Raw genomic sequence first — 23,381 nt, 5'->3', positions numbered from 1 at the left:
TATCTGTGAGAATCGCTATCTGTACAATTCAATTCGATATACTATCCATGAACTTATGATTCCTAAGATCTATGCCTAGGATGAAATAACAGATAAGTATAAATACAACAGAACCCAAATCTCATAAGTAGAAAAAAAAAACCAATGCTATATCGCTTTCAACGCCATAGATGCAAAAAAAAAGTGGTATCACAAACAATCAATCATAAACATCCCGATTAACCTGCCACGACATAATCATCATCCAAAGATAGAAAATAGTATTCACAAGCTCAAGCGCAAAGGCAGTTTTCCAGCAATTGCCTATAAAAACCAGTTAGTCCCCAATACCATATAAAAAGGGCGTAAAAAAACTCACAAATAGTACTTTGCGTCAACCAAGCCAAAGTATTAATATTATTCCCCCAAGACTTATTATCCTCCACAAAGATCTTGCAATTATCGTTCACATTCCCGACAACCCCATACAGCTGCAGCGAAGTCTCAATTAGACCCGTCAGCCACAACACGAGGAGAATAAAGCTGCCGATGATGATAATCCCCGGCAAGAGGAAGTGTCGCGACGCAAGGACCAGAATGAGGAATATGAAACATACGCCCAGAGCGCTGCTGACAACCATGTAAGGGAAGAGCCTGGTCATCTGTCAGTATATCACATCCCTATATTGTATACAAATCTGACGAGGGAAGAATGTGGGGGTGAGTTAGGGGAATGCCCCCCCTAACCCACATAGTATATAGATATAATTATAGTCACTTACCATGGTGTCCCGAGATGCATTTGCGTTTGCACGGCCATGAACCACCCGAAGATTCCCAGACATGTCGCTGAGCACGAGAGCACGACCATGATCCAGATGTTGAGTTGGAGTTCGGGCCAGTGGTAGCGACGGCGCACTTCATGGCGCTTGCGGACCGCCATTGGCTTGTTTGGATTTGGATGGAGGATTTGGAGGGTGTTGGATTGTGTTTGCGACTGCAGAGTAGGTGTGCTTTATAGTGCTTTATACGGGTGTTCCAAGGTTGAATACCCGACGCAAAGTTCGAGGCCCTATGTTTTGTTTGCAGGTTTGGGATCGAAGGATATGGCCAGATCGTGCGTCGGGTTTGAAGGGATTGGTAGAATCCTATGGGTTTCTGGTATGGTGCAGTGATTGGGACAGCGCATTGGGCGCCCTTGAGCGCCTGGGAGATTGGAGTCGGTGCGACGTGGAGATTTACAATTGCACATGAAATCTGCGACTAAATGAATGAAAATGCCAACATGTATAGTGTAAAGAAAGAAGGGAAAAAAATTAAAAAAACAAAAGGCCGGGGAGGGGGGAGGGGAGGATTTAGGAAATTGGGGTGGCAGGGGATTTAGTGTTCAATCTGACTGTTCGCATTAATTTGATCTACTTCGTACTGAAACCGAAGTCTCTTTAATTACTCTCTTTTATCCCTTAACTCCTTTATCGAGACTTTATAGAAGAGTGTCACCCAATGCACTGCGCACCAACGAACACCCTGCTCGAATGGTCTCCGATGCACCCATGGACTCCAGACTAGGGTTCACCTCGACCAAGTCCATCGCAATCAGATTTCCCGTCTCATGCACAGCTTCACAGATGAAATCACCCTCACGCAGTGTCAGCCCACCACGAACTGGTGTACCGGTACTAGGGGCCCACTGAGGATCCAGCGCATCGACATCAAAGGACAAATGAATGGGAGTGTCGTTACCGATGTGAGCGAGAGCCATTTCGACAACGCGACCGATACCATGGCTGGCAGAGAAATTAGCAAGGTCACTAACACACCCAGGAGAAGCGAAAACAGAACATACCGGTCGATATCGTGCATGCTGAATGCCTTGATACCATTCTCACGCAATATCTTCTTCTCCCCACGATCGACATCGCGCAGCCCGATATAGACAAGCTTCTGCGTGCTCACGATATGCTCATCCTGCATCCAGCCAAAGATATCTTTCCTCTCCTCCCGGGCCAGCCGGGTCAGGAACGCCATGGGCATACCGTGGATGTTTCCACTGCCACTTGTTTCGGGGACATTGATATCAGCGTGGGCGTCGACCCAGATCACGGCCATTTCGCGGCCCAGTCGCTCGCGGGTTGCCTTTGCTGTACCGGAGACGGTACCAATAGCGATGGAGTGGTCGCCGCCGAGAGTGAGGACGAACTTTCCGTCCTTGGCATAGTCGTAAATTTGTGAGCTGAGCTTTTCGGTCACGGCGCTGACCGCTCGTGGCTTCTTCATGCCTCGGTGGTCGGGGTCTTCGGTGGGGATGTCCTTCTCGTAGTAGTGAACTGTGTTGTCGTGGTGGACGTCGTAATCGAGATCCTCCTTGAGTTGGGTCAGGAGTCCGGATTCGATGAGGGCCATTGGGGCTGCTTCGACGCCCTTCTTGCACTGTTGGTGGTGGTTAGTGGGATTCGTGATCTATAGCTCGGGCTCCACAGGGATGTCTTACCTGGCCGCCATTGAAACCAACGGCAACAACGCCGAGTTGGTTAGGGTGTGAGAGGAACCTTGAGGTGATAGTTGAAGGCTGCGTCATTGTGTAGGGAACTGTTCTATGCCTTTTTGAGATTGAAAGGAAGAGAGAAAGAGAGCTATTCAGGTATCGAGCTATCGAAGATCAAGATAAGATAAAGATAAGAATCAAGATGATGTCGATGAATTTTCTTTGAAAAGAGAGAAATAAGAGGATAACTCGTCCCTTTAAATATCTCATATGTCTCAAACTATCTTTCACATTGTCCCCGAGTTCAACCGGGGCGGTGCTTTCATTCCTTGCGCAATGCCCGCGAAGTCGCTAAAAACTGCTTTTAGCGATCAAAGTGACTCCGCCGGATCTCCATCACTTCCGTTAAGTACAGGTTGAGGAGAGCTCCCCCCTTTAGGGCCATTCGGTGTCCCACAAAGATTTAGCTTTGACCTGTTACAGTAGAGGACAGACCGGCAATTTCTACAATTCATTTCCGGGCCTTAGCATGTGGTATTGGAGGTCCGGGAGAGGTCTGGAAATTATAATTGAAAAGACCGGCCTTGGCCATCATCAAAAGAGGGTATCATTGATGCCATAGAATACATTTTATGCGATACTATACAAGCTATCCCAGAATTAACTCCCGGAGAACCTCCTCTGCTTTAGGCGCCTCCACACGGCCCTTTTCACCAGTCCGCATCATTTGTCCCACAAACCAGCCCAGTTTACCCAGCTGATTCTTGCTGCGGATCTGCTCGACCATCTGCGGGTTCAGGGCAATGACCGATTCCGCCAGCGTTAGATATTCCTCCCGCGACAGCGGCCGCAGTAGAAGATTGTCCTCTTCTAGCAATTGCGGCACTGGTCGATGGTCCCCGTCAAAGATGGTGGCCAGCACCCGTTTAGCTGTGGGACCGGTGATAAGTTTCCGTTGCAGGTGGTCGATGAGATGGGCCAAAGACCGGGCTGGGACGATCTCCGGGTCCCATGCCCGGTCTGCCTTGGCCAAGAGACCGCCCAGCTCGTGCAAGACCCAGTTGCTTGCCACCCGTGCAAGACTGGCGCGCGTTTTGTCGTCTTGGTCTACTTGCAGAGTGCGGAGGATATCCACCACATCGTGATAGTAATCGAGGCGGGCTCCGTTGTCCAGCTCGATGAGTGGTTTGGCATCTTCGATTGGTAAATTAAACTCGGATCCGACGAGCAGTGTAAGAAGTGCATCTGGGGCTGTCGGAATAGACTCTCTGAGACTAGAGAGCAGGTCCTCTCCAATGATCAGCGGTGGAATATCAGGGTCAGGCATGTAGCGGTAGTCGACCGCGCCCTCTTTGCCGCGAAGTCTACGAGTTTCAGTGCTGCCGATTGTCCATCCACGCGTCTCTCCTTCGATGACACCGCCACTCTCAAGCACCTCGATCTGACGGTTCTTCTCAGCAATGATGGCGTCCTCTACCGCCTTGAAGCTGCTGAGGTTCTTAATTTCGGTACGCTGACCCAGCCCGCTGATCCCGTCGTACTGATATTGTCCGGGTTCTTCACTTCGGCGACGGACTGAGACGTTGACGTCTGCACGAAGACCGCCCATCTCCATTCCCGTAGTCACAGCACCACACGATTGTACAATGGCTTGTAGTTTCCGAACGCATGCCGCGGCCGTTGCCGGAGTGTGGATTTGGGGCATGGTGATAATTTCGATAAGAGGATGGGACACGCGGTTGAAGTCAAGGAGTTGTGTCGAGGGCGGGTATTCCTGGGATTTGGCTGTGTCCTGCTCCAATTGGAGTTGTTTGATGTCAATACGGACCCGTTCACCGTCTTCCGGGGCGATTCCATCGTAATCGAATAGGTCAACGTAGCCATTTCGTGCGAAAGGTTCTAAAGCAGGTAAGTATATTTCACGTTTTGAAGAGGGTCAATAACTTACCATAGTATTGTGTGATTTGATACCCGGCCGGTTGATCCTGGTAGAAGTAATGTTTCCGATCGAACCGACTGACTGGCTGTATCTCACAATTGAGTGCAATAGCAGCGCGGATAGCTGGTAGAAGTGTTGCGATTTGGAATGCCTGTCTCAGATCAGTCCTGGCCCTATTGCACAGTATTGTACACTATAACACTAACTGGTTGGCTACCCGGAAACGCCAGATCGAACAAGGCGACGTTGGAATTGGGGGTATCACTTGTCGACGTTGCTGCTCCTATTCAATTTATGAGAAGATGATTCGTAGTCTCCGAGGTAAAGGCGTACTAACGGGAAAATAGTTTGGTCTCTGTATCCAATTGCGCGTGGATCTCCACACCCACTGTCAGCTCCCATTCTTCCCTCGAAGCCTCCGCTGTTTCTTTGCGTTGTCTTTTGTGTGACCGCAGCGCTTTAGCTTCCTGCTTGAGTTGTTTGCGGAGGGGGACGCGATCTGCAGAGGCCGGCGGTTGGAGATAGCGGTTTGGCGCGGAGGAGAATGGGGCTTTAGGGAATGAAAGGGGTGTCCGAGTCAAGCGTCGAGCGCAAAGAGAGCGGACCGTACCGCTACTAGTCCATGATCGAAGCATAGAGAGATTGGACTCGGGTGAGAGTGTTGAATCTTGAAAGACGTGAATTTGCGGGAGCTCGGGGGACTTGGCGATCTGCAGATCATTGGACTTCAGTCTACTATGGACTACACAAACCCCATTTTCATCAAACACAATATCTGGAAATTATGGATCTTATGTATGACTTTAGAGAATACATTTTATTTTGTGCATTAATCATTTAATTCATTAATCGTTAAAACCGTTTCCCGATGTTCTCATCCTACCCCCCAGAAAGCACAATATAATGAGCTGAGTAGCCTACATATTATATAATTTCCCAAAGCTTCAAATAATAAGCATCGGACGTTGTTGATAGATGTAGATAGTCTAGTGTTCAAATCAGACTCATACATCTGTATCTACTATTCACTCTTATCACCAGATTGTGGCAGAGATGTATCATTATAGTAATTAGACTAAGAGGCTAATGGAGGTTTCTGGAGTTCGGACAAATCGTTAACTCGGCATATCCTTAGCTATATATCTACTTGAACTTTCTGTTAGGCCTAGACGAAATTGACAAGCTATTACTCAGGCGTGAAATAGTTCGCTCTTGTGAATTGAATAATCTATATGTTACCGATAGCGAACTCGACTCTAGACCTGGGAATCATTTCAGTTTTCCCTTATCAGAGGGATCAGCGACTTGCTACCAAGTTAGGCTGGCACTTTTACTGAGCGTATTCTTCCCAATCACCCCAAATCCACTAGTTAACCCTACTATCCTACTAGAATCGATCACCAATCGCTATAGATCCATTCACCCTTTGGAGGTAAGAAAGCCTCGTTATTAGTAACGTTCACCTTAATTCCGCCCTCTACGACTATACTAAGTAGATTCTATTAATAATTATACGACTCCCACTCCGGAGTTATCATCGTCTAGAGACTATAGATCGTAATTGTGGTAGCGACGGTGTAGTCAAGCGCAAATGCAAAAAGGGCCGTTCTGTATAATGATTGGCTTTATATCTGTAAGGATTATCTCATCGTTGGTCAAACCGTAGGTGATCTTCATCGTAACCGTAAGGTATTGTGAGCCATCTCAATCGGACCTCCTAGAGACACACTAATGTATGGCGTTCCGGGGCTGTAAGAAGTAAAAGTGTTGATGATCTTGAAAAGGGAATTCGGGCTTCCACATATCTTCGATACATTCACTTTGATCTCGCAACGAGTGGAGGCGAAGGCGTGCGCAAGAAATCTTTTGCCTAGCAACGGAAATACACCAACCTTTCTGGCCATGTTTTTACTCGGAGAGCCTAAACGCGGTATAATCTGTGCCAAGCCCAGTGGGGGACAGCAAATCATAAAGATCTTTTGTACATATATAAGGTACATAACATAGTAATCTTTATTTTCTTGACTCTCAAACTAGTGAGAAGATAGGAAATATGTAAAATACTTGGGACCTTATAAAAGCGGCGGAGGAAAACCCCCAAACCCGATATAGCTGCAAGATGTAGCGCGTAGCAGTATGCATACGATGTTGTATATGTATAACATACATAGAATAATAGAAAACTGTTATTCTAAACTCAATGCTAATTAAATTATAAACTTTCTATATGGAGTGCAGAGTGCAGAGTACAGAGTACAGAGTACAGAGTACAGAGTACAGAGTAGAGAGTAGAGAGTACAGAGTAGAGAGTAGAGAGTACAGAGTAGAGAGTAGAGAGTACAGAGTAATGGATTGTTTATCATCGCACCTATCTCACCTTTCTCACCTTTCTCACCTTTCTCAACAGTACAGTATCCCCTCCATACACTCAACTACAATACATTCTTGACCATGCTTTATGCATGAAATATGGTAGATAAGTGTTAAGAGTGCTCACAATGCTGCATCACATTCCCCCGCTTCGCTAGACCGCCAGATGCAAGGAAGATCGACCAGCGCATAACTGCATGTACGGAGTACATATTTCTAACTTCGTTCAGACACACATGCGTATATATGACGAGGTCTGATTTGTCCGACTTGGGCCAAATATTCAAAATGCTCTCGGCAATTCCTTTTTCTATTCCTTTTTGAATAAGAGAGACGCCCTACAGGGATACAAGGAACCTCCTTACACCATCCTCATTGGTCAATCTAAATAAAGCCGGCGCTTCTAATTTGCTTCAGATTGTCCCGGACTGCCTGTGACGAATTACAAGTCTCCATTTCGACAGGCATCATACGTTGGGCTCGTTTTCACCAGCTGACGACCTATTTCCAACTTTGGATTGGGGGCTGACATTTCTCTATAACAACGTCTGACAGCTTGGGGGTTTCATATTCCCTTTTATCATGGGGAATGTCTGAAGGAATTCGCGGGGAAGTTGGAGATATACTATTTTTCGCTTTTGTCCCTGGATTCCACCTTTGACAGTCGATCTGAGACCTGGAATTCCAACCCCCCTGGGCTATGGTCCCTATACTCCTAGTTCCACTGCACTGTTAATTTCATGTTTCACGTTTTCTTTTCTGCGGGTATGCCCTTGGATATTTTATTTGAGGTATGAACCGGGTGTTGATTCCGAACTTCTCCGATCATGCCGTTGCAAACTAGAAAGCCAAAGAAGGACGGAAGAAAGAGGACATACTCGTTGGTCTCCAACACTACGAATATACAGGCTAGTTCTGTCGCGAGCCCTAAAACTGCCCAGACCAGTTCACCTCCACAGCCCAATGGATCAGCCCTAAATCCGCCTGTCGTTCCAGAGAACCCACCGAAACCCGCAGCGCCAGCGAAGAAGGTGCCTAATGTGTTTGAGTTCTTGGAAGAGAATGATGAATCGTCTTCAGACTCTTCATCGTCATCTTCGTCGTCGGAGTCGGAGTCGGAGTCTGAATCCGACGAGGAGCCGGAGCCTCCACGCCCTATACAAACCACCAAGATCCAATCTCCCAAGCCACGAGCAAATACCGTGCCGCATGGAGTTTTGGTTTCAGGAGGAAATACACCCCCGAAGAAAGTTGCCCAATCCCCTTCAGTGGTATCCAAAAGTCCACAAGAACCACGAAAGCCCGCACCAACCCCCGCACCTTCTACAGACAATCAGTTGGTTACCCGGAAGAGGCAACCCACTAGAAAGCCGAGTCCGATCTCGACTGCAAGCATCTCTTCAGAAAAAGGTCAACTAGAATTGTCCCGACCACCGACCTATCATGGCTCTTCAAGAGACAACGGTGCTGTCCACAGACCACCGCTCCCACCATCCCCCCCAAGAAGTCCAGAAGATAGTCTTCACCGCACCACGCCGACAAAGAGACGAGACTCCGGTGCATCGCAAGAGACATCTGGATATGGTCTCCTAGCTACACGCCTAACCAAGTCCGCCTCAGAAGAGAGCGGAGGTTTCCCGCCGCTATACCGACGCTTCGAGACCATCAACCACCGCGTTCTACTCCACCTCCAAGACGAGATCTCCCAAATGGAAGAAGATCTCCACGCGCTAGACGAGTATGACGAAATGCACCGAGTCAGCGCAGCTGAGCAGGAAGGCACAAAGCCCCTACCGTCTTCACGACGCCGAGATGCCCAGGCCCAGGCATACTCATCTTTGCATTACCGTCGCATGGATCTCATGGGTGCTCTGATCCAAAAGACTGAACAATACAGTAAGCTCCATTCCTTCCTCTTCCCACATTACTATCCACAAAGCAGACCCGCTGACCAGCATGCAGACAACGCCCTCAGCGCTTACAGCAAAGTCCTACAGACGCTCCCGCGCGCCTCTGAACAGGACATCACGGGCTATCGCAACTGGATGAGAGAGAACAAACCCGTCGCTGGAGTCGAGACACGGTTCCTAATCCACGACGCGGACCTAGTCTCCCTCACTCCGCGACTAGCAGCTTCTGCCGCCGCAGCACCCGTCTACGTCGCCATTATCATCGCATCCGGTGCGCTCCTGCTGCCATTGTTGGCGTTCAGCCTTATTGCGGAGTTCTCCGGTCGTCTTGTCGTTGTGACAGTCGTTGGCGGCGCCGCGGCCGCCATTGCCGCGAACTATTCAGCAGGTATTGATACGCTGGTCGATTCGAGGGATGGATGGCGCTGTGCTACGATGTATGATTGTTTCAATTCTGTGTGGCTGTATTTGAGACTGACTTTTATAGATACTTCGGTTTCATGACTATGGCTGCTATGTTCATTCCATAGCCTCGATCTTCTATTTCCTCACCTTGCATCCTGCATCAACCTTATGACTTACGAATTTTCTTTGTTCTTTTGTTTCATTGGCGATGAGCCATCTATGTTTTTGTCTTTTTGAAGGAAAGGTTGGAAGGGTACTCAGTACTGGGCAACAAGAAAGAGACGGCGTTCATTTTCTGGGCGATTGCTTCAATAATTGGATAGGACAGATAGACGAGTATCTTGCGCCTGGCATATAATGGACTATGAGCATTGGGCAGGAGATACAGCGGACTGGCAAATACTATAGCAGGATAGGTGTTTTTTTTAGGGATTCGTATTGAGCAATGTACTATTTATGAGATATGACTTTAGGAACCTTTTGCAAGCCCTTCTTAATATTTGTAAGGTCGAATCTCTACATTGGAAAGCAGGTGCACTGGTATGCAGCATATTGATTAAATTGCACCGGAAGCGAAAAACAAGTAATTCTCTAAGCAAGACTTAGCTGTATCGCAATGGTAGCCTTACACCTAGGCCGACCTGTCTTGGAAAAAAAAACCATCCACGCCAATCGCTTAGTCCATAATACAACACCAAATAAAGAAGAATCATACAAAGCCAGGGATCAAGAGGTTCATTAACAACACAGTTGGGTAGAAAAAAAAATTCGGAGACACGGATCACACCTAGAGCTCATAATTCGAAACGAAATAGAAAGAAAAATGCAAACGTCAATGAAGCAGAAAGCTGACTGTAGAGGAATGCAACGTTGGAGGTTTGTCTCTCTTCAGAAACAAAACGCATGTTTGCATTTGAACACAACTCCACATGCTCACATTCGCGAAAATATCAGGCACTATGTCGAAAGGGGCGTGCCAGTTGGTTTGCTTCCTGGTGTCATGCTGCCTTCTTGGGATGCACGGGCATCTAGTCCTTGAGGTTGAGGCGTTGAAGGACTGTGGCCTGTCTGTCGAGCTGCCAGTTGTGCCTTGTTTCTGTCCATCAGCGCAGCTTGTTCGGCCGCACTACGAGAGTATGTCGCACTAGCGGCGGAGTTTGAGTAGCCAGCTTGTGAAGGAGTTTGGCTTGGGAACTGAGCTCGCTGGTTCGAGGTTGCAGTGGCATAGGGCGTACGTCCCTGTGGCGTGGCGTTGAATGTGCCTGGCTGCCTGGGCTGTGGTGTGAAAGGCTGTGGAGACACTTGAGCATATCCATTGGAAGCAGGGCGCTGGTATGGGGGAGCCTGGCTGTATTGCGGGTTGCTTTGCGCGTATTGAGGAGTGTTGGCTGGACGTTGACTGGGTGTGCTCGGTGGACGACCCGCGCCATAAGCATGCGTGTATGTGGTTGGCGCCGAGGGTTGCCGTGCGTGCTGCGGTGTGACCTGGAACCCTGGTTGAGGCTGAACCCGAGCATTGGAAGAAAAGGCACGTTGGTTGTAGGCATTGTGAGAGCCTTGGTAATTACTAGGTCGTGAGGTAGTGGGAGTTGAAGTTCGATTTGCGGCATTGGCTGCTGCGAGCAATGCTGCGGCCCTTTCTTGTGACAAAGTGAAGTCATCCTTTTCCATGGTGCCGCTGTAGTCAGGAATTTCAATTAGAACCTTTTGGCTGATGTTCAACTCAGCGAGCCGGTGACCGTCCAATTTAGCGACAGCATAAGGTGGCAAGTTGTTGATGATTGTAGCAAGACTTGACTTGAGAGTTTCATACACAAGGGTCTCGGCTTCAGAGGGGGTATTCACGTCGCCCAAATCAAGGCCAACGGTTTCATTCGACTCAGTAACTTGTTGACCAGGCGGTTGGAGATCGGTGGGAAGTTTGAGACATCGAAGTCGCTGGTAGGAACTGAGAGTGTCGAGCAAGTCGGAAACTTCCTCAAGCATTTGCTTGATCTCTTTTGATTCTGGGTCGACTTCACTGCTCGGATCGGTTTCTGTGATGTCCCCAGCAAAGTCTTGGGCGTTGAATGATTCAACCATTTCATCCAAAATGCTCTCATCAAGTTCGCCAATATTGCCAGGCTGGGCTGTGCCAGTGGCATTTTGTTTGACCTCTCCTTCCAATGGGACCGAGAGCAAGGTGTTCACGCGGTCCGCACCCCGTTGTCCCCACCAAACCATATCCTTCGAATCGAGTTGTACAATCGCACCAGAGCTGTCGTAAGAAGGAGCAAATGACGAGAAGACACCTTGGAAAGCAGATGAATCGGGACCAGTCGAAAGGGCAGGATCGCCATGCCGATGAACATTATCCGAATCTGCATGCTTTTCTACACGGTCCCAGTAGGCAGGTGATGATGTGACTCCACCATATTGAAGCCATTGGGTCGAAGGGAGGGGCGCTAGGCAATAGTTGCTACGCTCTCCCAAAAATGTCCTAACATCGAAAGTGGCGTCAAAGCGATCAGTCCATGTGGTTGAATTAGCCCGGTGAGATCGCTTGCGCGGAGGTTCCAGCTTTGGTAATGTTTCGCGTGGAGCGAACACTTCCCCAAATGTTCGCTTCGATGCTTGAGACGCAGCATCAAGGTTGTAAGGGATGACTTTGGTGGCTGTGATGCCATTAGGCAGGGCGACCTCGCGTAGCTCCTCTTGCACTTCAACAAACTTCTCAGGTCCTGACTCGGACTGCAGTGGTACCTTGACAGACTTTTGAAGACTTGAGAATAGCTGCTTGGGATTTGATGGATTTCCGAAGAGCGTTAGGGCGGGCTTATCCTCTCGCTGGCAGACATTGATCGCGTGAAGCTCTGTTGATTCGTCGGTATCATCTTCCATCGTCTCTGTTTTGACCTCAGGTTGATTGACGAAAGATTGGCCGATCAAGCTGTTCATATGTTTTTTGAATGCTGCGATCCGGTTGACTACCTCATTCAAAGGTGCCCCATCTTCTTTCGCGCCATTGGATTGTGTTTGATTGCGTTCAATTACAGCAGCTGATGCTCTTTCAATGTCGGAAAGAAACTCCTGCAATGTGTTATATTTGCCCGAATTGACGCGTGTTTGGACGTTGGAGGTTTCTGGATCGCCGGAAACCTTTGCGCGTTTCGTTCGAGGTTTTGTGGTTGTATTTGGGAAAGGACAAGAGAGGAGTTGGAGTTCAGTGTCATGCCTGCGGCTATTGTTAGCATAAAACTAAGAAGAATATACTTTCCTCAAAGCTTACTTCAGTAGAAGCTCAATCAGGCTGCGAAGAGTTTCATGGAGATTTGCCCGATCGCGCGAGGCGGTGGCACTTGAATCAGTGCTCGGTTTGTCGTCCTGAGTGGAGCGCTTCCGTTTCCCAGAGGTTGCATTAGTAGCAGGGTCGGGATGGGATTCGCCATTAGTGGCGGACACTGGGGTTGTGTCTCCAGCTTCGTCGGCGCTCATGGTTGCGAAGTCGCGCCGAGGTCAAGGTTGATGCTTTGACGCTGTCCCCTCCAATGCAAATGGATGGGGAGTCCACAAATCAGAAGATTGAGAGTAAAGATTGAGAGGATGCGATCGTCGAGGTTGATACTTGGTCTGGAAAGCAAGAGTCCAAGTGACCTCGATGGTAGGGCGTGAAAGGGAATCCTTTGGGGATCGCGAAGAGCGAGGGGGAAGATAAACCTTCACGTCACCACAGTAAAAGAGGTGAATATGAAGTGTATAATATTGTCAATAGAGACCAAGGAATTAAGACAATGATCAATGCACTAGGCAACCCTCGAACAAATAGGTCAAGTGGTCTCTTTTTTTCTTGTCTGGAGAGAACGTTCACTGAGTTGCGCTTTTCGGAATGGCGCGCCTTCTGACGATCCATCACGTGACCCGTTTTCTGCCGCGCGATTGTTCTATTTTTCTGGCTTGACTTGACTACCTCTCATCTTCGGAGACAAGTACCTCTTTGAGCCTATTGAATGGGTCTGTGGCGTCCAGGCACTTTCACCCATGACTACGTTCATGGATGTCATCAGTTTTCAAGCATGCCCGAAGCCTTTCGGGAGTATCGCGGCTAAGAGCAGACCTGCTCAATAGTCATTTATACAAGGTATTTTTTTATTCGACCTTTTCCCTCATTGGATGCAATGCTAAATCATTTTGATATCTCCTAGGCAATATCTCATCATGGCCCCAAGTTTCCTGTACATTATTCGCGCAATTCCCTGGCTGGCCTAAGTCCAGCCAGTTTCCGTTCCTTTCAGTCCACCGCGTTCCTAAATGTGCCAGAGTCACTTGCAATCGACACTCAACTCTTACACCTCGATGATTACTTCAAAAACAAGCGGTCGGATTCCTCGCTCGACGAACAATGCGCAACAGTGATCCAAAACCGGCTGAATTGCTCACCCGGAGAGAAAAGGCTCGAGAAGACTCCCAGTGTCAGAGTGAAACCGAAGCCTGCCGAATATCTCTCCAAAGCTTTGCGAAACACTGGCCACGCCCTTGGATATAATGTTCAACCCGCTGGGATTGACCGGGCTCACTCCAAATTCACACTCCAAACACAAAATGAATTGAGGACAGTTGGTCGACCAAAAAAGCCGTCACTGCCAGTTATTCTTGGGGAGTACATACGAGAGGTGGACTCGCTGTTTTCGTCTACGTCGGATAAGCGTTCGGACAAGGATTTGGATATCGCTCTCCAGAAAGTGTTCAGAAACACAAGTCAGGATTACTTATCCTCGCGTGGCTACGATGCCGCCGATGTGGCTGCTTGGGCCTGGATCATGAAGAGCCAGAATCCACACGAGGCAATGGTACGGTTGTTCTTGTTAGAAACTGAGAGAGCCAAGTCTGGCCCTGCTACTCCAAGCATTCCACCTTTTATCCCACTCTATATTCTGAGACAGCAAAACCTCGATGCCCACACGTTCCGTTTGCTCTTGATCCACTCTTTACATCTCATGAGCGGACATACCTTCCCCATCGCTGAAATTCCTGCGGGGGTTGCCGAACATGATCCTGAGCTACCCCCCGAGGACTTCCGTCCTCTAATCGATTCCGGCACCTGCATGATTTTGGTAGTTCGTCTAATCCGGCATGCTCGGCGCGTGTGGCCGCAATCGCTTCTTACTATTGCACGTGCATTCGCTCGCTTCCTCTCAGTCCCAAGGGTAGATGATGCCGAGAGGTCGCTTTTGGCGACTCAAAATGACGATCGCGTCAAAACCGTTAAATTTAATGATTGTCTTTGGTTACTTTCCATACCAGCCAACATTGCTCCTTACCGCTCAACATCTATCCAGCAGCAAGCGCAATTTGAACTTCTTCGAGCTATGGCCACCCACAAGCCGGTCCTGCCCATCACGAGGCAAGGATATCGAGCAGTGGTTGCAGTCCAACTGGCACATAAGAAAACATTTGAAGAGCGCCAGTCTGCCGAGCTAAAAGCTCCATCATGGCCTCCATGGAAAGAAGAGAAACTGGGAATTGATTCCCAGCGCGGGAATGAAGGGATGTTCAGTCGTGCGATGCAGGTACTTTCACAAATGAAAGATGCTGGCTATTCTCATCGTCTTTGGGAGGACATATCCTCGATTTTGGCCGGTTGGGACACAGACCGCAGCCCGACGGTGCAGACGAGGGCTATGATGCGTCGCCCGCAAGCTTTACCAGACAGACATGGACCCAAGGCGAATCATCATGAAATGTGGGTTGCTCGCATTCGCTCTACGAGGACCGTCCGTGAGGCCTGGGCATGTTTTCTTTCCTATCAAGATCATGGCCTGCCTCCGAAGGGTGCCATCTACGCTGCCATGGCCGAAAAGTTAATCTACCGACGAAACGCCATAGAACGCGAATTTGACCAAATGAGTCATGCTCTGCCAGGCGATGGCCGCGAAGTTCACCCTGAACCGGCTTCTGCCCGTGATATAATCTATGTGCCCACAGAACCACCTACCGTGAATGAGTTCCTTGATCAGATGCGCGCACAGGGGCTTCGGCCTTCTGGGAGATTCCTTGGCCTACTACTTCAGTCGGCTACTTCTCTGCGTTCGGGGTTGCATTATCTTCATTGTAGTAGCTTGACAGATGCCCAAATCGAGGCGCTCTCTATTGTGCGGGCGAAGCCTCGCAATTACCACACCTTGGACCTTGAAGCTTTTCATGAAATGCCAGACTTAGTATTTGCATCGTTCGTCAAGTTTCTATGCGCACATTCAGATATTGCCAGTCTGGATGTCGGTAATCGAAATATCCTCACAGCGGATCGTTTCCCGGCCTTGATAGCCGCCGACTGCTCGACTGGTGCCAAAGTGGATCTGGTTGCATATTCCGAGGAACATCCAGGAGTCCAGCATCACCCACGGGCTTTATGGCACGCGATTCAATTGACCAAATTGCGACGTGCTCCTTACACCCCGGCTTGGACCCACATTTTATCGGCCCTGACCCGTGAGCGCCTAACCGGGTATTATGGCTCAAGAAGCCGAAGTCTACAGCGCATACTGGCATGGCACCAGGCCCTCCGAGCATTGAGCTGGATGCGGCAGTGTAATGCCGAACTCGGCGAGGAAGGATTCCGCATTTTATGTGTGGCGTTCACAAAAGCCATTGATGCTGCCATCAAACACCCTGGCACTGCCGAACAAAGTTTTATGCTGATTCATAAAGCTCGTATTCGTCGCCTTAAGGCCAAAAACGAAGGTGATGACGATGTTGATGGTTTGATGCAGCATGCGCTGCACGTTTTAAAGCATCAGTTTGATCATTTGGTTCTCCCAGCCTCCAAAACCTCGGAGCATGCGGAACGAAGTGTCTTTGCAGCAGAAACTGTTTCCGAGACACAACTCAATGTTCCCTCGATGCTGCAAATACCATCACCTGCTACGCTACATGCTTTTGTTCGGGCCCTGGGGTCGGTAGGAGATGACGAAGGGTTGTTACATCTGCTGCACTGGATGAGTCGGTCAGCTGATCAACTGAAAGAAGCTGCAGATGAACATGCAAATGGAGACAAAATGATGCGTCGAACCCTTGTGGCGATCAGAGTGTTTTTGGAACGACAGCAACGGATTGACACGCGGGTACCATCGGACCTGATCGTGGAGGCATACGACCTTATCAGCCGGACAGGCTGGGACTGGCCGAGTGATGCGGAGGTTACAGAATACTGCCAGTGATGTATATAATATTGTAGTTTTAGAGGACTTTTGTCAATGTACATGATACCCCATATATTTCATCGTTGTAGTTTTCGGTAATCGTCGGCCTCACAGCTTTCCCCACACCCGAGCTCCGAGAACATTTTCCCACTACGAACTTTTCAGCGCATTCATCTTTCTTCATTTTGATATCGCGGTCGAGTGTAATCCCACTCGATCTTTGAATCCCCACAATGGCAACCATCATGTCATCGCGCCTCGTCCGCCTCCCCGCACCCCTCGCCCACCTCCGGGCGACCGCCGTGCCTACCCGGGTTTTCATCTCGCGCTACAGCACCAGCACGGAAGAAGACATCATCAAGACCCAGCAGGTCCCCGCCCCAGGTTCAGGGCATGTGCGTGTGCTCCAGTTGAACCGACCTAAAGCCCGCAACGCGATCTCGACCCAATTACTCGACGCGCTCTCAAAACATGTGGACGCCATCGCCGCCGAGGGAGGCAATGGGCCAACCCGGGCCTTGGTTATAGCGAGTAACGCAGATGCAGCGTTCTGCGCGGGCGCAGACCTGAAAGAACGCGCTAATATGAGCATGGCCGAGTGAGAAATAACCCTATACCCGACGCCCGGTGCCCAGTGCCCAGTGCCCGGGACTTGAACCCACGCGAATATAGCTAACCACTCAGCGCGACTATCTAGAACCGAAGACTTCCTCCTCAAACTCCGCTCCACTTTTAAAAACCTCGCCGCCCTCCAAATCCCCACCATCTCTGGCGTCTCCTCTATGGCCCTGGGCGGCGGCCTCGAGCTCGCGCTGTGCACCACCCTGCGCGTCTTCGCCTCGTCCAGCGCTGTCGGCCTGCCCGAAACACGTCTCGCCATTATCCCTGGCGCTGGCGGCACATACCGACTGCCTTTGATTGTCGGCGTTAACCGCGCCCGGGATATGATCCTCACCGGGCGCCGGGTGACCGGACCCGAGGCTTACTTCATTGGGCTCTGTGATCGTCTTGTTGAGGTGCTGCCTGAGGAGGAGGCACAGGAGGGTCTTGCACGCGAACGCGTTCTGCGGGAGAGTATCAAGCTCGCCCTGGATATCTGTGAAGGTGGCCCTATTGCTATCAAGATGGCGATGCAGGCTGTCGAAGCTCATGCTTTGGGTGAGCGGGCGGAGAATGCAGCTTATGAGGCAGTCGTCGAGACTGATGATCGGTATGAGGCGCTGCGCGCCTTTGTTGAGAAGCGGAAGCCGGCGTTCCGTGGGAGGTAAGTGTAGAAAATGGTGATTTACTTAGGCAAACTATATCAAAATGATATGTCCTATAATTCTATGGACTTTTACGTGCAGATTCTTCCTATTGGTTGAAGAAGCAAAACCGATTCTTCAGGAGTAGAACTACTTAAGCCAGAGTGGCATTTTGGTATTAAGACATCATGTGGGTATTGCCTTTTTTGGTCATGCGTCCAATAGAGATGAAAGGGTAAAAGGGGTTCTCAGACAATCCTGTCATGACTATAGTAATAGTAAATAGTTGTATACCCACAGGATCAAGTTGCCCATTTCTATTGAATCTGAGATCCGTTATTATTTATACTTCTGCCTTGACATCTATCCTGTCTTGTATGTTTTGTCATGGTTCTAGGATATGACTCATGGGATACTACCCTGGGATATTGCAAGGCAGCATACCCCGGACAAGGCACACTGATGCATCGAATCTATGAATAACGGCAAGTCGAGGTCTGACCTCGGGAGTGGCACGGTACCTGGCAAGTTACCCGACCCGGCAGGGCTGTGCAAGCAATGGAGGTAAAACTAGGTGAAGCCAAGGACAGTGGAAATAGAATGATGTGCGGCCCCCGGGATTCAAAACTGATGCAAAAACCCCATGGATCGACTAAAATAGTCCGGCTGACCTGGGTCAGTCACCCTAGCCCCAGTCACTTACCCCAGTAGTCACCTGCACATATTTATAAAAGCAAAGTCCCTCAAAGACTTCCTCTCTCTCAACTCCACAGACTATGGCAATATCATTCTGACTGCTTTTGTTCTACCCATTGCTATGTCCAAGCCCCGTATCGTTGACCCAAAGGCCATCAAGGCCTTTGGCTTGACGCAGATCTATACCCCGCGCGATGATCCAACGATCGATATCGTCTTTGTTCATGGCCTCAACGGACACCCTCACGACACTTGGACCAGTAAAGACACCGGTTGCTTCTGGCCAACGGACCTTCTCCCGGACGTGCTTGCCTCACAGCGTCCCCGCATTCTAACTTATGGCTACAATGCCAATGTCACTGCCTTCACAGATGGGGCTTCGCGTGATACCGTCGTCAGCCATGCCGAGACTCTTGCGTCCACTCTCGCGGCTAATCGAAGTGTAGGTTGACACCTCGCCTTTTTGCTTTTGGTTGCTCTTTTGATATCTTCCTTGCTAGTATAGAGCTTCAAGTACTGACCTGAATTTCTATAGCTAAAAGATTGCTCCAATCGTCCGATAGTATTTATCTGCCACTCGCTGGGGGGCCTGATTGTGAAGCGTGCCCTGATATACTCCCGTAGTCTCTCAAGTGAGAAGACCGAGCATCTGCGCTCAGTCTATGTTTCCACTTTTGGCATTCTCTTCCTCGGTACACCTCATAATGGATCTGACATTGCAAAATGGGGTCTGCTGCTGCAAAATATCTGCAATGCTGTGCTCCCGAAGAGGTTCATAGAGTCGTCTCCGCAGCTTGTCAAAGCTCTACGGACCAACAATGAAACATTGCAGCACATCAACAGTCTTTTCGTTGACATCATGGGCCGATTCCACATCTACTTCTTCCATGAAACACGGTCCACCGATATGCGTGGTACTCGCGAAGTGATCGTGGACGAGCACTCAGCCGCGCCGTATATGGAGGGTGTTGAGCGGGCGGGTATCGAGGCCGACCACAGCCATATGTGCAAGTTTGATGATGACAATGCAGCGGGCTATGAGGTTGTGGCGGAGGCGATCCTTCGATACTCCCGTCAGGCTCCTGCTGTGATTACGGATCGCTGGGTGGAAGAGAAGAACGCCCGTACGCAGGAAAAGAAGGCCAAGGCTAGGGAAATATATGACGGTGAGTCTTGCGCAGAACTTGATGTTTTGTCTTTCCAATGCTAACTATTGCAGCAAGAATAGATGATCCCCGTAACCGAAGCATGCCTGAATTGACCAACGATGGTAGGGCTCCATACCTTCTCCCTGCACCGGAAGTGTCTGTCACATTGAGGGACTATGAGATTGAGGAGCCTCCTGTTCGATGAAGCTTTCCAGCGCGCTTGCTTTTTTGTCTTAGATTTTGTTCCGCTTTTACTTCGATCTCAGTTTGCTTACGTTTGTTCCAATGCTTTCCTATGATTCTCTTGGCCATTCGCTACTGAGTCAAAGGGCCTAATATTTTTGCAAATTCACTCTATTATTTTTGATACAATTCAAAGTGTGCTCGTTCTTTTTGTACTTAGTTTATTGGTCTTGTTCTCAGGGTGGCTCCCATCTCATGTCCTCCAACTAGCTGACCTCCGCTCTTCTCAATTTGAGAATCATGATATTTCTTAGAGTCATACAGGCTGACTTCATCATAGACAAAACCATACTACCCCCGCCGCGTGGCCCTGCGACAGAAGGTCGAAATTCCCCGGTATCTGATCTGGGAGACAGCGGAGTTCTCCAATTCTCCCACTATTCCATCAAGGATTCGTCCCTATTGGTGGCACCTCCAGGATTTCACCCTAACGCTACTTTTTTTGGAATGGAGAAAGAACTTGAAGTATTGCACAATCGGTTGTTCAAAGCCAAGGCCCGTCCAGAAAAGACAATGGCCGTGCTGATATCCGGCGTTCCAGGCTCCGGCAAGACACATCTAGCGCGGCAGTACGTGTTCACTCATCGTGACTGCTACCCAGGCGGCATATTTTGGATTGACGCCAAGTCCCGTGAATCGACGTACAAGTGTTTCTGGGAGATTGCACAAAAAGCTACGCTGGTTGAGCAAATGGTGACCGTGAGCCCTGAGTATCATGAGACTGAGAAATACGTGAATGCAGTCCGCCTCTGGCTTCAGACACGCAGGGACTGGCTCCTCGTCTTCGATGGTGTTACCTTCGACCGCGACGATGATATCAATAAGTTCAGGGAGGTCTTGCCATGGAGCAAACAGTGCAGTATTATATACACCTCGGTCGACACAACGCTGCGCAAAAAGCAACGATTGTACGAGCCCTATTGTTTGATGATCTCGCGGTTGCAAGTGGAAGATGCTTGCAAGCTTTTGTTCAAAGATCTTGGGATTACGCGAGCGACACCCGAGCAAATCTCCAAGGCTACCCGAATAGTTGAGCACTACGAATGTCTGCCTTTGGCAATCCATGCCATTGGGCATCGTCTCAACGCAACGGGTAAACCGATTGAAAAGTATCATGTCAAGTCTCAAGTGACGGACAAGAAGCTTGCAGAGCCTTTCTTGAGCATCATGAACGATTTGTTTCGGTTGCAGCAAAAACAGGCGCTGCACTTGATTAATCTTCTCTCGTTTCTTGGTCATCAGGTGCCAGTGGGCCTTCTGAACCTCGGTCGAGCCGCTATGGCCGCTGAGAATTTGGAGATCCAGACTAGCGCCCAAGCTGGGGAAGATCCTGATCTCGATACCACGCTGGGAACTCTCATTCATTATGGGTTGGTTGAACGGATTTCAGACGCCGACCTCTTCCAGCAACGATCGTCTATGCATCGTTTTGAGGGCGACCAGATGAGCTCGGATGTGAAGACTGTTCCGGAACTCTCAGATTCGCTGACAGAGAGCAGCCAAGAAGGATTCTTCTCAATCTACCGTCACGAATCGGTGGTTGATGTAGTTAAGATTCACAGTGTGGTGCAGGGGTTCTGTCGTGATGAGCTCCGAATCAAGGACGAGGAGAACAAAGGTACCATGAGCAAAAATGATCCTGGTTTCTTCGATACTTGGTTGATTGTTGTCACTCGCTTTCTCATCACGTCTTATGAAGCCGCCATGGAACGGATGGCTCATTATGAAGACTGTGGCCTTGTCCGGGACTACCGAGAGTACGAAACTCACGCTTCACGACTGCTTGAGCTCTTCCCAAAAAAGGCAACAATTGATCTCCATCCATTAATAGTTCGTGAAACACGAGAGAATTTGCGACAATTGACGAAGTTCATAAGCAAAGAAATAGCGAACATGTCTCCAAGCTCCTCACACCACTTCACCCGGAACCAAAAGTCGGTTTTCGACCGATCAAGCAGCTCATCGTCATCCTTCCGCGATTCTTCAGCAGACGAAGGTTTATCTCGTCGGTCTACCTTTAACTGGAGTGATCTCGGCTCACCTCGAGCGGAATCTCCCGAGGAGATGATTATGCCACCTCCCCGGTTCAGGTTAGAGCTTTTTCCGCCACATATATTCAGACAGACTGGGTATGAATCCGAAGAAGGCTATGAGACGGATAGGGAAGTCATGGAGGCACCTCGAATATCTCCAGCCATGTCACAAGTGAGCCAAGCCACGGAGAAACCGACCAAGACACCTTCATCGACGCCTCCACCCACCACTGGCCTATCAGAGTGGCAAGTGGTCAATCGACACTCAAAGCCAAGGTCAAATAAAGAGAATCAGACAAAGAGGTGGAACAAAGGCTCTCGTCCCTTTAAAAATACCAAGATCGACACCCCATTGGTCAAACTGTCCTCAGTCCAAGGAAAAGGATCATCAAGCCGCACATCCGCTGCCGAAATGGCGAGCTCTTTGATGCCGGCTTCGGAGGCCGAACAGGCACTCGCTGCAGTGCGTCGATCTAGCGACTCTCAAGTGTCCGATGACGCCCCACAGCCTACAATCGCCTCTGCACCGACAAGCAAAGAGAATATGCCAACGTATGCGAATGTGGCTACAAGACGAATGTTAGAGGTAGACGCCACGGTAAAACGTCACCCATCTTCAGTTCCCGTTATGCAGACTTTGGATCCAGCTAGCGTTTTGCATTCGAATGACGGTTTGCAGATGAAACCGTCTACTGAGTCGCTCAACAGTCAGGCGGGCTACACCTTTACGTCTCCACTAGCCAATGATGTGTCTGGCGAATTGATGACTGAGACTTTGAGTCGATCAACCTACAGTGAGCCTGAGTTCAATATGCCAAATTACCATCAAGGAGCAAGTTTACATACCGCTCCTGGATCCCGGGCTCCCTCTCGGCGTGCTTCAGTGCCACATCTGGAGGTCCCACGAGGTCTATCTGCAAGTGTGCCATCCCTCCTTCCCTACCCGCCACCGCTGCCATACGATGAGAACATTTCCGTCGCTTTCCAACGCCGCAGACGATCCTCTCAATTAGCATCCGACTCAATAACTGCCTCAGATGACCCTAGACCTTCTCCGATCGCTCATCCATCCGCAATCATGCCGGGCGCATTGCCATTATCTAATCCCAACATACACATGGGCTCAGCTCCAGAACGATCCACCCCGGAGCCAATGTCGCGTAACTCTTCCGGCTACTCCCATCAATCGTGGGCTACAGAACCCGTGCGATATCCACCCCGGTTCTCACCAATTCCAAGTTACCAACAGATCACCGAGATGGTTCCAACCCCACCACCGAGCATGCAGCATCAACAACACATGCTCACCGGGACTGGTAGCTGGACAAGCGAATTGCCTTTGGGGGGCGGTGCTCTCCAGGCAGATCCCAACTATCCCAGCCCGCCCTTGTCATCGAATGGACAGCTCGGCTCCATGGATGAGAGACTGAAGTATCCCGACCAGGGCTGGAACCCGGAGCTTGAGCCAGCGCGGTATTTGCATTTTGGTGGACACCGCGTTGATGTACGAGATGCACGACATCGACTCCATGGATCGACTCGCCTGCTGCCCCCATATCCCCCTCAATATCACTTATATCACCCGAATTTGTCGGGCCCTTTAATTCAACATGATGGTCAGGTCTATGCGCCCGCGCCCCGACTGGGAGTATATGGGAATGGGACTCGTACGCGTAGTGGGAGCTCCCCTTCGCGCACTAATTATGTTGATTTGGGTATGCGGTACTAATGATGGTGTTGTATTTCAGTGCTGG

The 23,381-nt window shown here is 49.6% G+C and overlaps 8 protein-coding genes across 8 annotated transcripts; 4 read left to right on the top strand and 4 right to left on the bottom strand.

Annotated features, from left to right (window-relative positions):
• Window positions 1-199: 199 nt before the first annotated feature.
• Window positions 200-922, bottom strand: N7447_003830 (uncharacterized protein; the record flags this gene model as incomplete). The annotated part of the gene is made up of 3 exons (XM_057228105.1): window positions 200-303; window positions 359-633; window positions 762-922. 3 exons carry the CDS (start codon window positions 920-922, stop codon window positions 200-202), a joined length of 540 nt encoding a protein of 179 aa, XP_057087446.1.
• A 540-nt stretch (window positions 923-1,462) lies between these two features.
• N7447_003829 (arginase) lies at window positions 1,463-2,557 on the bottom strand (the record flags this gene model as incomplete). Its single annotated transcript, XM_057228104.1, has 3 exons — window positions 1,463-1,766; window positions 1,826-2,409; window positions 2,471-2,557. The coding sequence occupies 3 exons, from the start codon at window positions 2,555-2,557 to the stop codon at window positions 1,463-1,465; spliced, it is 975 nt and encodes a 324-aa protein (XP_057087445.1).
• A 556-nt stretch (window positions 2,558-3,113) lies between these two features.
• Window positions 3,114-5,038, bottom strand: N7447_003828 (glutamyl-tRNA(Gln) amidotransferase subunit PET112; the record flags this gene model as incomplete). Its single annotated transcript, XM_057228103.1, has 4 exons — window positions 3,114-4,363; window positions 4,413-4,554; window positions 4,610-4,686; window positions 4,741-5,038. The coding sequence occupies 4 exons, from the start codon at window positions 5,036-5,038 to the stop codon at window positions 3,114-3,116; spliced, it is 1,767 nt and encodes a 588-aa protein (XP_057087444.1).
• A 2,562-nt stretch (window positions 5,039-7,600) lies between these two features.
• N7447_003827 (uncharacterized protein) lies at window positions 7,601-9,213 on the top strand (the record flags this gene model as incomplete). The annotated part of the gene is made up of 3 exons (XM_057228102.1): window positions 7,601-8,669; window positions 8,736-9,120; window positions 9,171-9,213. The coding sequence occupies 3 exons, from the start codon at window positions 7,601-7,603 to the stop codon at window positions 9,211-9,213; spliced, it is 1,497 nt and encodes a 498-aa protein (XP_057087443.1).
• An 832-nt stretch (window positions 9,214-10,045) lies between these two features.
• On the bottom strand, window positions 10,046-12,562 carry N7447_003826 (uncharacterized protein; the record flags this gene model as incomplete). Its single annotated transcript, XM_057228101.1, has 2 exons — window positions 10,046-12,302; window positions 12,357-12,562. The coding sequence occupies 2 exons, from the start codon at window positions 12,560-12,562 to the stop codon at window positions 10,046-10,048; spliced, it is 2,463 nt and encodes an 820-aa protein (XP_057087442.1).
• Window positions 12,563-13,121: 559 nt separating this feature from the next.
• N7447_003825 (uncharacterized protein) lies at window positions 13,122-16,281 on the top strand (the record flags this gene model as incomplete). The annotated part of the gene is made up of 2 exons (XM_057228100.1): window positions 13,122-13,205; window positions 13,270-16,281. The coding sequence occupies 2 exons, from the start codon at window positions 13,122-13,124 to the stop codon at window positions 16,279-16,281; spliced, it is 3,096 nt and encodes a 1,031-aa protein (XP_057087441.1).
• A 215-nt stretch (window positions 16,282-16,496) lies between these two features.
• On the top strand, window positions 16,497-17,531 carry N7447_003824 (putative mitochondrial methylglutaconyl-CoA hydratase (Auh); the record flags this gene model as incomplete). Its single annotated transcript, XM_057228099.1, has 2 exons — window positions 16,497-16,861; window positions 16,961-17,531. 2 exons carry the CDS (start codon window positions 16,497-16,499, stop codon window positions 17,529-17,531), a joined length of 936 nt encoding a protein of 311 aa, XP_057087440.1.
• Window positions 17,532-18,324: 793 nt separating this feature from the next.
• On the top strand, window positions 18,325-23,356 carry N7447_003823 (uncharacterized protein; the record flags this gene model as incomplete). Its single annotated transcript, XM_057228098.1, has 4 exons — window positions 18,325-18,645; window positions 18,739-19,369; window positions 19,423-19,473; window positions 19,875-23,356. The coding sequence occupies 4 exons, from the start codon at window positions 18,325-18,327 to the stop codon at window positions 23,354-23,356; spliced, it is 4,485 nt and encodes a 1,494-aa protein (XP_057087439.1).
• Window positions 23,357-23,381: the final 25 nt, after the last annotated feature.

This window comes from Penicillium robsamsonii (genome assembly GCF_028829455.1).
Source record: "Penicillium robsamsonii strain IBT 29466 chromosome Unknown utg000002l_segment0_segment0, whole genome shotgun sequence".
Taxonomy (NCBI): Eukaryota; Fungi; Ascomycota; class Eurotiomycetes; order Eurotiales; family Aspergillaceae; genus Penicillium; species Penicillium robsamsonii.
Note: the sequence above shows the minus strand (reverse complement) of the source record. Positions and strands in the feature narration are given on the sequence as shown.